This window comes from Gymnodraco acuticeps, unplaced genomic scaffold (assembly GCF_902827175.1).
Source record: "Gymnodraco acuticeps unplaced genomic scaffold, fGymAcu1.1, whole genome shotgun sequence".
Lineage (NCBI taxonomy): Eukaryota > Metazoa > Chordata > Actinopteri > Perciformes > Bathydraconidae > Gymnodraco > Gymnodraco acuticeps.
This window is the reverse complement of record NW_022990295.1, coordinates 3,869,303-3,884,166: the sequence shown is the minus strand read 5'-3', so window position 1 is coordinate 3,884,166 and position 14,864 is coordinate 3,869,303. Positions and strand designations below refer to the sequence as shown.

At 41.0% G+C, this 14,864-nt stretch overlaps 2 protein-coding genes across 5 annotated transcripts in view; one reads left to right on the top strand and one right to left on the bottom strand.

The window, feature by feature from the left end:
* Positions 1-13,928, bottom strand: part of plcb2 (phospholipase C, beta 2) — a 32,245-nt gene extending 18,317 nt beyond the window's left edge. For 2 of the 4 annotated variants that reach the window (XM_034222111.1, XM_034222113.1), the window contains exons 1-9: positions 13,551-13,928; positions 13,024-13,278; positions 3,668-3,745; positions 2,923-2,991; positions 1,457-1,597; positions 1,006-1,085; positions 839-892; positions 687-762; positions 368-468 (exon numbers count right to left, since the gene is read on the bottom strand). In XM_034222111.1, coding sequence (XP_034078002.1) covers positions 368-468; positions 687-762; positions 839-892; positions 1,006-1,085; positions 1,457-1,597; positions 2,923-2,991; positions 3,668-3,718 — 572 coding nt within the window. In that variant the 5' untranslated portion in view covers positions 3,719-3,745; positions 13,024-13,278; positions 13,551-13,928. The remainder of the gene's footprint in view (positions 1-367; positions 469-686; positions 763-838; positions 893-1,005; positions 1,086-1,456; positions 1,598-2,922; positions 2,992-3,667; positions 3,746-13,023; positions 13,279-13,550) is intronic. The other 2 variants (XM_034222112.1, XM_034222114.1) reach the window with 2 other exon arrangements.
* On the top strand, positions 8,832-10,657 carry LOC117549939. Its single transcript, XM_034222115.1, has one exon. It carries the CDS (start codon positions 9,291-9,293, stop codon positions 9,930-9,932), a length of 642 nt encoding a protein of 213 aa, XP_034078006.1. The 5' UTR covers positions 8,832-9,290; the 3' UTR covers positions 9,933-10,657.
* Positions 13,929-14,864: the final 936 nt, after the last annotated feature.

Below are 14,864 nucleotides of genomic sequence, written 5' to 3'. Positions count from 1 at the left end.
TGTCATTTTAACATAAGCCGTTATTTTTGTTTTATGCTGTCAAATTAGCATATGTAGAAAAGCAAGAATCTGGCTTCATAACTAACTGAGCCTTTTCGAATAGGATTATTTAGATGCAACCCAAAAGGCTTTACAAAAAAAAGCTAAATGATGATGATAAAGACAATCATGACAAAATGTAGTAATTTGTTTTGTTGAAAACTTGCGAAAGTCTCAAATCTTTTTTAACTAATTATAAGATTAATATGTATTATTTGAGCTACAGTAGGTGTGTATTAATAAAAACGTTTGGATATATGATGATAAATAGAGGATTATTCAGCAATATCAGCAGATAATCAGCGAAGCAAGGAAGAGGTTGACTCACTAACAAGTGAAGATCTCATAGATCTCAGGCCGAGGGCAGAGGTTTGTCAGAAAGGCCCTGAAGGCAGTCTCAGTAAAGACGTCAGGCTTCATGCTGTCATACTGAAATAAAAAAAGCATGTTACCTACATCATTTCAAAAGATGGTAATTTCTTCATCAAAATATCTAAACCACACTTTCAATACTAATGCAGAAGCCTGAGTTTGTCACATAAATAACAGTCAAAATCCACAACAAACACAAGGCATTATCAGGAGAAGTGACAAAAAGTGCAGTAAAACTTCAGAGCCAACCCACAAGAATGTCAACATTTTCTAACCTTTCCCTTAGGGAGGTGCGCTGCTGCTAAGGCACTTTCCACCCTCTTCTTATCTGCAGGGAACATCTTGTATACACTGAAAAAACCACAGTGAAACATTGAGTAGGAAATCTACAGTACAAACTACTTCTGTCTGTCGAACTGTAACCTACTTTTTCACTGGGATCTTGCCATCCTTGTTGGTGTGAAGGGAAATGCGGACGTATCTAAGATCCAGCACAGACATACCATTAACACATGATTGTCATACATGGTGAAATGAATTGATGCTGTGTTCGCAGTAAATTATATACGCAGAACTGTTGTGAAGTTCACTTACATTTTCTCCAGGAAGACTAGTCTGCAGGAATTGTTTCTTGCAGCGTTGTAGGCTATCGCAAGTATCTCATTTGCCCAGTTCTGATGTGCATTTAATTACAAATACAAACAGGCATATTACATCCGATATCAAGATGAAATGTGCTTGAAATTTCATTATAAATGATTTTTAAATGGACAAACATATCACCACTAGAGGGCATTAATATAATAACAACACAGGAAATGAGAGAGATGCATGATGCATTTAAACAAATCACAATTGTTATTTCATTACAGTTGAGGAAATCCGGTCATTGGAGTCATAAAGTCCAATAAAGACTTAAGGGGAGACAGAAGGCGCCGTATTTGGAGGAAGTAAAGGCTCAATGTGTAACAAGTAATGGCCTGTAGCTGTGTTTGAACAATCAGAGAAAGAGAGAATTGTGAACAGCTGGAGGATGGCTTATTACCTGTGTCACCTTCTCCTTAGATGCAAAGAAGTTATGATAGGTCAGATTCACCGTGTCAGGACCAGAGACCAGGGTCAGAGTTTTGGCGAGGTGGTTGCTGTCGGGGAAGTCCATGTTGAACACATTGCGAACCTTGCTGTGCTTTGAAAGGCAAACAACAGAGAAGATCATTACCAATACATCACATTGGCTCAAAATACATAGTGAAATCCCTAAAGAAACACAACGCCCACAAACAATTATTTGCATATCAATTGCTTACCTTGTTAAGGTTTTAAGAACACTTTTTTATTTCACATGCCATGGTGTAGGGAGAATACTCTTGAAGAATTGAAGTAAATGGTGGCCATGTTTAACATCCTCCTATTTTATACACTTGGACAATATGAGTGTGTAAATGTTATAGTGAAATGTATGTGTTTGGAAATACATTTGGATTATACAGCATGAGTTGTATAAGATTTTGTTAATACGTTTTCCTGTGATGAACGCAACCTCCATTCACTTCAATTCATTCATAATCTTCTCGGATTTTACTTCATGGAGGCATGACATACATTTCATGAGCAATTGATATGCAAAAGGGTCATAATGTGGGTGATAAATACTTTGAGCTGGTTATTCCTCATGTGTTCGCCCTGTTTGCTTTAAGAAGTAAAATCGTGTCTGCAGCCTTTGTTCTCTGGTAGTTTGTTTGCAGGCAAATTTGCTGGCCAAGACATGCAAACATATGCACACGACACAAAGAGACACACACTCATGTACAACACAAACAGGAGGAAGAACACCAGAGCATTACTGTAGGTGCTACCTTCCTGTTTCTGCAACTTTACAATCAAACACTTCTTTGGTACTTTCAGAAGTTCAGAGCTAACGTCAGTGCTGCAGCCGCTGTCCCCAAAAAATCTGCTCAGGGGCCCCGGGGGGAAATATGTGCTTTCAATAGCAACCTGAATGGAATGATGCAGTGTTCTGTGTGCGCTCTTCCCTGAGGGGAACACTTTACAAATGTCACCTCTGAACCCTCAGCGAGGGATGACGATGGCTGCGTGATGCTACTCTCTGTGGAGACCAGCGAGGAGCGGAACAAATAATACAGCTGTTAGATTTCCAAAAAAGAAAACCCCCCCTCAGAGAAATCTCAGATCATCACTCTGTGTGTGTGTGTGTGTGTGTGTGTGTGTGTGTGTGTGTGTGTGTGTGTGTGTGTGTGTGTGTGTGTGTGTGTGTGTGTGTGTGTGTGTGTGTGTGTGTGTGTGTGTGTCTTTATTTGTTTGTATATGTGTGTGTGTTTCTGTAGAAGGGGGGAAGCATGGGCACCGAAGTCCATTGCTGTTTTTGCAATGCAAATATGCCATTAATACTAATGGGCAAATTAAGGGCTTGACACCATTTACATGCCTGAACAGATTCTTACATAAGGCCCACAGCAGAGATATTACATTAAAAAATAATAATGCACTCACTTTGGGAAGTTTTGCATATTTTCCTGTTCTGGTATCTCTGACAGTAGCAACATCCAGGAACGTCGTCTCCTAGAAACAAGAAGAAGAAGTATTTTCATTCAACATGTAGGCACAAGTCCAAATATGGATTCAGATACAACTCATGTTTTGTCAAAATGCAACAAATATGGGATTGGCTTTGTTTGTGCGGAGAATATTAAGACTGCATTGTCAAAACATTACGTATACGTTACTGCCTTTTCATACACATTTCCAACAAATGCTTTTAAGTCAACAACAGAACACAATTGGGCCCAAACAGGCACACAGGAGACATTTATTTAATTGGCTTCACTGGTTTAGTAATGTGGTAGAAACCAGACGTGGCCTAAATGAGAGAGAGACAGAAAGAAAGACAGGAATGATAGAGTCAAGGAGAGAGATGAAGCTTTCCTCTTCATCAAAGTGCAGTTGCAGAATGGTGAGCCCACATCAGCACCGATCAATAATCTCCACAAGAAGCTTGGACCTGATTGCAGCTCTTGGCTATCTCACAGCTTTGGCAGACGCAATCAAATACACATTACACAGATGTGGATTATTTGAAACATGACCACCTCTATTGATCACGTGTTTTAATCTGTCAGGTTGGGTTTGCATGATACACAAAAATTCATTTATATTAGCCACGGAATTGGAGTCAACACTTTGACATTTTGTGCAAGGGCATTTTTGTTCTTTTTTGTAGACCCTGGATATTGATTACCTTGCTTTGGTTGACCCAGTAGACATAAAAACCTTTCGGATCCATCTTCATGGTGACAGGAAAGGTCTTTATGGAGTCCTGGATGGAGGCAAGGCCATTAGCGTTCCAACATTTTGGACATTTATTAATTTGATGTAGGACTAACCAATTTTCATAATCAGTGTATAAAGTTATTGTAGGATTTAAATTAAACTCACATCACTCAATAGGTAATGAAAAATAAAAAGGTACATATTAGCATGATACTTTTAGCTGGTATCAAATTATACAGCAAAGATTTTAAGATTTTTTTGAAATTTTAACTCACCTCAGACCACTTGGTGAATCTCTCTCCTTTCACCAAGTAGTCTTTGACCTCTGGATGCTCCAGAAAGTGTCTTTTCTTATTCATTTTGTCGTTCTACTGTGAGTCTTATGACAGCTCAATGCTACAACTGATCCACCATGGTCTTAACCATTGACTAGCTTATCCCTCCGTCGGCATTCAAAAGATAAACTATAGTGGAGTTTAGTGCACAGCCTCCGAGAGCACCCGGGGCACACCCTGAGAAATATGCATTGCAAATTAGGTTTGCAAAAAATACGTAACCCAACTAAAGGTGAAAGTGCCGAATGTCAAACCCTATAGATTGAGCAGTATCTGTTGACAGTATTTGAAAAAAAGCTAATCATAAACAGTAAATTCACCTGAATTACAAAAAGAAACCATCTCATTGTATGTATTTTGTTTGATATTTCTATTTTTCCCTTTAGCAAGGGAGGAGAATGTATTTTTGCATGTGTTGCTTATAGCCATGTGTAAACATAGTTATTATTAGAGTTATGATGAAATGATAAAATAGCCATTTATAAAGTGGTAAGGCATCATTTCATGGTAAGCTATATAATGCGTGTTATTGAGCTGATACCAAGTTCAGAAAAAGTTCAGAGAAGGCCTCAGGTTATAAAAACAGTTAACCTTTGTTAGTTAACTACTCCTAAGTATGTCATGAGATGATGACTTTTTAACATATACAAGTATAGCTTTCAGAGAGAAAAACATGTGACATTTGTGTGGTAGGCTGCATGATAAAATGTGTGTGCATTGAACATGCTTAGGGAAAATGTGTGTATGTTCATTGCAGTGGCTATATATGCTGTATGATTGTTGCTACTGTTGGGGGGCATTTCCGCGATTGGCTGCTGTGGCAGCAGGTGATGTATTTCCCATTATTGTTTGGTTTGTTGCAACAACTAAATAATAATTACTGATCAGCTATATCTGTGTTTGTGTTTTATTGATTCCTCTCCGTTTCATTATTTCCTGTTGTGAGTGCTAAATCGCCACAACAACTTCCCAGCCCAGGCAGTCAACATGTCGATGTATCCTTAGGCAAGATACACTGAACAAAAATATAAATGCAACACTTTTGTTTTTGCTCCCATTTTTCATGAGATGAACTCAAAGATCTAAAACATTTTCTATATACACAAAATAACCATTTCTCTCAAATATTGTTCACAAATCTGAAAAAATCTGTGAGCACTTCTCCTTTGCCGAGATAATCCATCCCACCTCACAGGTGTGGCATATCAAGATGCTGATTAGACAGCATGATTATTGCACAGGTGTGCCTTAGGCTGGCCACAATAAAAGGCCACTCTGAAATGTTCAGTTTTATCACACAGCACAATGCCACAGATGTCGCAAGTTTTGAGGGAGCGTGCAATTGGCATGCTGACAGCAGGAATGTCCACCAGAGATGTTGCCCGTGAATTGAATGTTCATTTCTCTACCATAAGCCGTCTCCAAAGGCGTTTCAGAGAATTTGGCAGTACATCCAACCGGACTCACAACCGCAGACCACGTGTAACCACACCAGCCCAGGACCTCCACATCCAGCATGTTCACCTCCAAGATCGTCTGAGACCAGCCACTCGGACAGCTGCTGCAACAATCGGTTTGCATAACCAAATAATTTCTGCACAAACTGTCAGAAACCGTCTCAGGGAAGCTCATCTGCATGCTCGTCGCCCTCATCGGGGTCTCGACCTGACTACGGTTCGTCGTCGTAACCGACTTGAGTGGGCAAATGCTCACATTCGATGGCATCTGGCACGTTGGAGAGGTGTTCTCTTCACGGATGAATCCCGGTTTTCACTGTTCAGGGCAGATGGCAGACAGCGTGTGTGGCGTCGTGTGGGTGAGCGGTTTTCTGATGTCAATGTTGTGAATCGAGTGGCCCATGGTGGTGGTGGGGTTATGGTATGGGCAGGCGTATGTTATGGACGACGAACACAGGTGCATTTTATTGATGGCATTGTGAATGCACAGAGATACCGTGACGAGATCCTGAGGCCCATTGTTGTGCCATTCATCCACGACCATCACCTCATGTTGCAGCATGATAATGCACGGCCCCATGTTGCAAGGATCTGTACACAATTCCTGGAGGCTGAAAACATCCCAGTTCTTGCATGGCCAGCATACTCACCGGACATGTCACCCATTGAGCATGTTTGGGATGCTCTGGATCGACGTATACGACAGCGTGTTCCAGTTCCTGCCAATATCCAGCAACTTCGCACAGCCATTGAAGAGGAGTGGACCAACATTCCACAGGCCACAATCAACAACCTGATGAACTCTATGCGAAGGAGATGTGTTGCACTGCGTGAGGCAAATGGTGGTCACACCAGATACTGACTGGTTTTCGGACCCCCCCAGACCCCCCCCCCCAATAAAGCAAAACTGCACGTTTCAGAGTGGCCTTTTATTGTGGCCAGCCTAAGGCACACCTGTGCAATAATCATGCTGTCTAATCAGCATCTTGATATGCCACACCTGTGAGGTGGGATAGGATTATCTCGGCAAAGGAGAAGTGCTCACTATCACAGATTTTTTTCAGATTTGTGAACAATATTTGAGAGAAATGGTTATTTTGTGTATATAGAAAATGTTTTAGATCTTTGAGTTCATCTCATGAAAAATGGGAGCAAAAACAAAAGTGTTGCATTTATATTTTTGTTCAGTGTACTTAACCCTGAGTTGCTCCCGATGGCATGGCCAACGGTATGTGAATGTTAGGTCATAGAGTATAGGTACACTGCTCTGTATGAATGGGTGTGAATGGGTGAATGACATGTAGTATGTAAAGCGCTTTGAGGGGTCTTAAAGACTGGATAAAGCGCTATATAAGTACAGTCCATTTACCATTTACCATTTATACTGTGGCTTGAGTAACCGAGACGTTTTATGGAAAGAGATGCCTCCGTTGTATTGAGGTGGAAGCAGATTTCTCACACATGTCTTAAAACCTGGCAGACATATCAATAAAAAGCATGGGTAGGGGTAGGCACCACTGGGGATAAGTGAGAAAATGTTTTTGGTGTAGTTAGGGTGAACCTACCCTTTAATAAGTGATTTTCACACTTCCACAGTCACTTTAAGTTGCCATTTGCTGTCAGCATATCAGCCTTTTTTTTAACAGAATGACAAAAACTGAGTCTGCTTTGTTTTATCAAATGACACTCCCTCAGTCCCTGGCGGTCTGAACATTTGCATTAGATATTGGACCGTCTTGAGGTTTATTTGAATGATATCCAAATGACCGGGAATCCTTTGTTGAAACAGCAGGCAGAGTCCTGCCTCCAGCTATAAATGACACTGCATTATGACCCTGTACAGCTGGTGGTGGTATGATTTGATAAAATAATAAGCTGACACGTAAATAAAATCCAGGTGATTTGCTGTCATACTATAAAGCTGGGGCTTCCCACAGCAGCCATTTATTTACATTGAGCAAACAATTAAATAAAAGGTCAAAACAGGTTATGTTTGCAGAATTTATGTGAAGAAAAGCCTGCCCTTAGACTGTATATACATACTGGTTCCTCCATTTCTAGTGTAATTGTGTCACCATTTATGTTGCAACCATACGGTAGAGCATATCACCCTGCTCCAAATCTCCATATCTTAAAACATGATTGTGGGGGAAACTTCTGTGTAGCCTAGATGCTAACAGATGCCAGATGCTAACAGGTAGTGCGAGCCTGTAGAAATTGTGACTGCCTCACGCGAGTGCCTGGCACTTATGGCCTCGAAGATTTCACACCTTGGAGTCCACAAACACCGAGAAGGAAGTGTTCCAGTCAGTGTACCCAAAACAATAAACCATCTGTGACCTAGAGTTGCCCAGTCATAGAAATGGGAACAACAACAAATGGCTGAATCAGCCCATTTCCTTAAGGGAGTATAATAGACGTCAGAATTGGTCATACACGTCAAAGGGCAAAAAGGTTAGATATCTAGGAGTCTAGGAGAATTATTCCCTAACAATGATAATCAAAACAAGCAGCCTTCCTATAAACACTTGAATTAGTGTCACATATCCCATATGAGCTGACAGCTAGACTTATAGCAGCAGGAATGTCTGCAGAGTCTAGTTTCGTGACAGCAAATACATGTTCTTTTTTTGTGGCCGTCCACTGTGTTTGTCATATCAGTTTTTGTGACACTGGAAACAAAATAACAGTTGTTTGTTAGATGCAGTGATATAAAAGAGAGTCAAATTCACTTGAAATAATTGTATTTATAAGATGACATGTTGCCAAGTAGAAATTGATCTAGACCAAAGTAGCCTACTTTAAGTGCGAGTTATAATGATAACCAATGGAGTTCAAACATTAGACTATATATAACATTATTAATTTGGTAAATTAATACTCCACTAATGCTATTGCCCCTGTGCTTAACCTGTTTCACCGCACCAGCTTCCCAGAGGACATGCGCAATGACAAACACTGGGCTCTGTCCATTGTGCTGAAATGAGGTTAAGTGAACCAGGATAGGATCAGGTCCAAAGTGATTACAAAATCTAATAGGTCTGATATAAAGTATTATTTATGTGGCTGTATCCAAAAGCATTGAAATATTAATTAATATCGGATTAAATTAAATGAATCACCACTTCATGGGCACAATTGTACACATCCATTCCACTTGGGTGCGCACACTTTAAGGTAAACACACTGCAGCGACCCCCTTGATCCCCCCCACAACATCCTGCTCTCCATGTGTTGCACAAGCGTCCTGATGTGAACATAACGTGTGTGTGTGTGTGTGTGTGTTTTTTCTTTCATGCTTTCTTCTCGCTGATGCACAGCTGCTGCTTCTTTAAGAGCCACCGCCCGCCCCCTCTCCTGTATTTTTAGCTGAGCCATGCCACTTCATTTGCAGGATAAGACAGACAGTTGTGTACCGTGTGATCTCACTTAATCGTTTTTAATAAATCAAATCTTATGCTGCGTATCTGCCGTGGGCCTATGCAGCCAGCTGTGTCTTGGACATGTCGCACAGGGTAGACATTTGTCCCGCCGCTGTCGGATGCTGAAACGCGCATCAGCCTGTGGATGCTGGATGTCCATTATGAAACGCAGTACCGGGTATCAGGGGCATTGCATTTGAGATCAAAGGAATTACAGGAAATCAATTTAAGCTGCAGAACAGGCTACTACACGGTTAAAAGAGGTCCGGCATCTTTCTGCTCAGCCCGCAGCTTTCTCTCTTCTCTTGGATTGTGGATAACAAGAAACCTTCAAGACGGAGGGGGTGGTGGAGCAACGAGGAAAAAACAGGGGCAATATGAGAGAGCGGGACTTCATGCCCAATATGGAGAGGGGCAAACCTGCTACTTATACGGGGGACAAAAAGGCTAAGATGGCTGCTAAGACTAATAAGAAGTGGGTGAGACTAGCCACTGTTTTTGCATATGTATTGTCCGTGTCATTAGCAGCCATTATCCTGGCGATTTACTACAGCCTGATCTGGAAACCGACCAGCTCATCCTCATCTGTGGGGAAGCCAGGGGTGCCCGGCGAGGTCACCCCCACCGCGAACATCTCAACTAACATCTCCAGCAGCCACAATGTGTCAGAGTGGAACTCCACACAGAATAATGGACTGCTAAACCAGACCCGGTACAGACGGGGCTTTCAGTGGGACGAGAGAGCCGAGAGTGTGGCCGTGTCCGGGGCGGCGATTGCGCACTCGCAGCCGGAGGAAGGACTGTACGCATCTTCCCACGGTCACACACGCGAGGAGAGATCGGACACATTGGGGGGACAGACGGATCAACCCGGAGCGAGCCACTTCATCCCGTCAAGCACCAGGGAGGCTGGGGGTGAGGAGGATAAGGAGGCAATTGACAAAAGCGAGACTGATCAGGCGGCTGCAGATGTTCCTCCAACATCCGCGACAACCACAGCCGGCCAAAGAGGGGACTGATCGGGCCTCGTCCCGGCCACCACACCCCCCTGACACACATACACTGACCCTACAAGGAGTGTTTTACAGAATCGGTGCCGCAGGTCGGATAACACACACATTAAACTCATTTTGCAGAGCCTCTTATGGATGCTAAACTGCACCTATTAACTGACATCTTCTTCTAATGACTGAGAAAAGATGAGACCAGTGAACACTGTTTCCCCCTTCAGCACTAACTATGCGTTTTTCTGTTTTTGTTTAGGCCATCTGTATGCCTTAAATCAATGTGTGTCTACTTTACCTCGGAAAGCTTCAGAAGCCACTAACCTGCCCGTATGCGTGGACAACACTGGTATATAATATGTTGTTAAATGAATAGGACACAGGAGCCAGAAATGTGGTTTTGCAGGACATAAATATTCCCCACAGGCGATACAGCGCTTGAAATCACTGCCATTCACTGGTCTAGAAATCAATACTGCATTTTAACATAGGCTGTGTTTTATTTTTGTGGAACAAACCTGGATTCCAAGTAAGAACCTGCATTATTGAGTTATGCTCAGGTATGTGCATATAACCATGTAAATGTATTGTGTATTTGGTTATACATAAGAGGCAGGCATACTTCATTTGGGCCTTGATTAACTTTTAGTGTAATTAGATAATTTTTATTAAAAAAGGTACAGTATGTATGATAGGTATAACTATATCACAAGATACAAATAAACATCTTTAGAAAATAATGCTCTGTTTTATGAAAGATTTACTTTACTGTACTTTAATTCATGACTACATTATTCTGTACGTATAATATTTTATTTTCTCCGAGCCAGAATGGATGATATATATTCAAATAAATGTTAAGTTTTTTCCAAACCTCTTACATCATATCTAAAGCCATGGGGATTTAAATTAACTGTGGTGCACTTCAGACTATTAGGAAAAAAGTAATAGTGAAAAACCTTCATTTATTGATTGATATGAGGAGGTAGGAATAATAATGAACTTTTAATCAGATCACGGAGTGGAGGCACTTTAATCACCTGAGTGAATCGTCCAGTGTGTGATCAGAGGGAGGGATCTGCTCCTTGTGGAAAGAGAAGCATTCATTTCCCAGTGTGCCACAGTTCAGTCGCTGCGTCTCTCACTGAAACCACTTCACACAGTCACATGTGACGAACTATGAAGTGGAAATAAGACCAATCACCCCATGCGTCCTTCTCAGCAACATGTGAGGGAGGTGTATCGATTTGAGAGCTCTGTTGTTGCGCTATACAAAACAGAGAAGAACACATTACACAATACCACTCGATGCTATTTTTGATCCAACTCTCTCTTAAAAGGCTGGTTTGGTTTTTATGCAGGCTAAAATAATCGTCATTCACTATCATGCTTAAACTAAAACCATTTGATATTGGCTGAGCAGCATCAGAAATGGTACGCTGTGATGTAAACAGTGATGCACTGTTGTGTCAATATGACAGATTTTCAGAAAAGAAGCCAAGGTATGCGTCTGGTGAGCCACAGAGGAAGTCTATTCATCGGGGAAGACGGCACAAGACACAAACATCCCCCCATCTTTACATCATAAATCAAGTGTACCGGACAAATGTAATACAGAGTGTGAATTAAACAGCAACAGACCTGTCAATACTACAGTGGCCACGGTATATGAGGGTCGTGCCCGATGTGATACTGTGCCTCTTATGGCTCCTTGTGATATATGAGAGGAGAACGACCTATTGATGTTCGAATTAATCAGCATTTAGAGTTGTTCAGGACACTGCATGCGACCTCATGACCCAGGCAGGTGATTACATTATCGTCATCTGTTGAATTAGAGTGCAGTATGGGATTTGTTTCTAGGCACAAGCCAGGCATCACATGGTTTTTCTTTAAACAGGTTTATTAAATCATACAAATGTATTAAAGGCTGCAATACATTTTTAATAGTTGGCTATTTGAGCTTTAATAGCTACTTTAATGCCAGATTTGTCAGGAATGCTAAACAACTATCCACCAGAAAATCTACAGTGAGACGAAAGAGCCAATATAAAAAAGTCCATACTCAAAAATGTTCACAATCATCAGCAGATAAAGTGTTAAACTCTTTAGTTATGTCATTTAGCTCAGTATAGCTTAAACATCCAAGGGAGGTTACTAAAAGTGTTTGCTGTGAGCGGGGATTTGAAATTATGCTTTTGAGAATGTACTTTCCTCATCAGATTTTACATGCTTTTGGCAGTCACACTATAGCTAAGAGACCTTACCAACAAAGCCGGAGGGATTTAAGTCCTTTTGTTACAATGTTGTTTGAGCAAGACACCATCAGAAAAGTTTTGCAATTTGAACAGGATGTCTTGTGATATATGAGAACAATATGAAGGGTGCGAAACAAAAGCTAAACTGAAAGGGCAAAACTCTAGAGTGATAACAAAACAAAAGCCAAGATGTGTGTTGGTGGGCATCTTTTTAGGTATTATGGTAATGTTGTTTCAAGACCTTTTGAAAATATCTATTGTATTAATTTTCCAATCATTGCTAGTTTTCAGCAGGTTGACATTACAATTATGTGTTTTTTTATGATGCAGGTGCTAAAGATATATGTATGTATATTCAAAATGAGAAAAAGGTATGGAATTATTGCAAAAGATGCAAACAATAACTACTGAGAAAATAGTTTAAGGTCAAAAGGTAATGGAGACTCTAGGACTTTTGTGTCAGTGAGATGGGACATTATTTCTGGCTCATTTATCAATCAATCAATGTTTATTTATATAGCCCAATATCACAAATGTTACATTTGTCTCAGTGGACTTCACAGTTCACTCTAAATATATTTAGAGGCATATTTGAATTAAAAGGTCAAATAAGGTAGCATCAGTACAAATACACACATTTCCTAATATTTCTTTACGCTTCAAAAAACCTGAACGTTTTTTTAATCTAAAACAAATTGCACTGTCAAATAATGTCAAACTGATTATCAAGCATGTACTAAAACATCACAATGGGAAAGAAGGTTGCTTGCTTCCACTAAACTCTAATCTATTCCTAAACAGAAATCCAAAACAGGGAGGTAATGAATAATTCTAACAAAAGGACCGACCTCAGATCAATATAGCAGACAGCACATGGACACCTTGTCAGCCCAGCCTCCTGTCTCCTGTCAGTGTGCCCTGGCTGGAGGGAGGTGGTGGTGGGGGGCCACACTCTGCATGATCAGGCCAGCTGATGTTGTTGTTGTTACAGTACATCCTGAACCATGGCAGGGCCGGGGGATGACGCACGACATCAGTGGGTCTGCCAATCTTCTGTATGAGATTCTGTGATGGGACACTTCCACTTAACCTACATCCATCAACTGCAAAAACACACCCCACTGAGTTTATGGCAATTACATGGCCTCATAGACCATGGGAAATATCTTTATAGCAATTCAGATTTCAGCTTAAAAGTTGTCAATTTGATATCAAGAGCATTAATATAGCATCCACAACTATTTGCTATTTCACAATAAAGTGCAGTAATGTTAACCTGAACAGAGAGCAAGTCGCTCTGCCTCCTCCTTGCTTTGTTTACATAGCCAGCTCAAAGCCATGTTGGTTAGCAGTAGCACATGCATAGCTAGCTTACCTCCACTGTGAATATTGGTGGTCACGGAAAGTTCCCGACCAAAGGCGTCTTTGCGAAAACGAAACGGACATTCTCTAGTTCCCCTTCAGGTAAACTTGTGTTACACTCTGTCTGTCGTTGTTTGCATTGTTAGCGCTGTTAGCACCGCTAGCCGCTAGCCGTAAGCTCAGTCGTAGCCATGGTGAGAGCCGTTTGGAGGCAAGCTTTCTGCTACTTTGAACCTTTAAAGATTCAAAAATGAATTTGCTTATTCATGCTTGCTTATTCGCTTCACTGTCTCTAAAGCTAGCACGATATGTTGTTTATTAAGTTAATAAAAAACAGAAAATTATAGGATGGAGTGATTTTCCCAGGTGATTGATTTTCCGTTGGCCCGGATGCAGTGACTTCCTGGAGTCTTGCCATCACCATGATGTTGACTAAATAGGCTACTGTTGTGAGTACGTACTTATGTCTAATTTGTTCTGTAGGCTACTGTAGCACAACAGAATCATTTAGTTATGTGTTAATGAAGAATACACTTCTGATTATGAATAACACATCTAATACTTGCTCATTCGTGGTTTGAATGCACATTGTAGACGAAGTCACTTAGGAAACAAATGGTCTGACACTTAAAAATGCAAGGCGGTTTGCTGGCGTTAGCTTCAAATTTGCCAGACATGTTTGGTTCCAATCTTATTATTATTTTCTAACTTGTTTGGTAGCGTTTTTTCCTTCTGTATTGCTTTAAACTACCGTAAAAATAATTAGGCATTCAAAGGTTAAAATGAACCTCAAGCATAATTGTGGCCTAACTTAGTTACAGTACGAAAGCTACTGTCAGTGCAGGACTTTCTCTAATCCATAAATGTGACACCTAGCACCAAAAAAGAACTGTGATTGCACACAATAAAGGATCCTATGAAATCTACAATGACAGGTCTCAGCACCATCTTGTTTAAAGCTGTTTTAGTCCACAAATCTAGCTATTTTGTCTACCTTAGGAAAGCAAAGCAAGTTTAGGTAGAGTGCAGATGAAATAATCCTACACTGCACTTCAATCCTCTAACAGCCTACGGGACTAATTTCCATAATATCAACACCCCCACTGTAGCACTGTACCATTGCGTCAGACCCTTAAACCTTGGGTAGCCTAGCACCAAAGTGTTCCAGGAGTGTTATCGATTAAAACCATGTTTTTTTACATCAACTGTACAGGAGGTCACATATACCCTAAAGCCTGAGTGGCAGCAGAAGGCTACTATGGAGATAGCCTTGGGAGAGGATAATTAAAACAGTTGCACCTATGGGAGGTCCCACCTGTAGGGCTGA

Excerpts from the sequence above, each read along its gene's own strand:
- LOC117549939 (XM_034222115.1), top strand. The coding sequence starts at position 9,291 with ATGAGAGAGCGGGACTTCATGCCCAATATGGAGAGGGGCAAACCTGCT.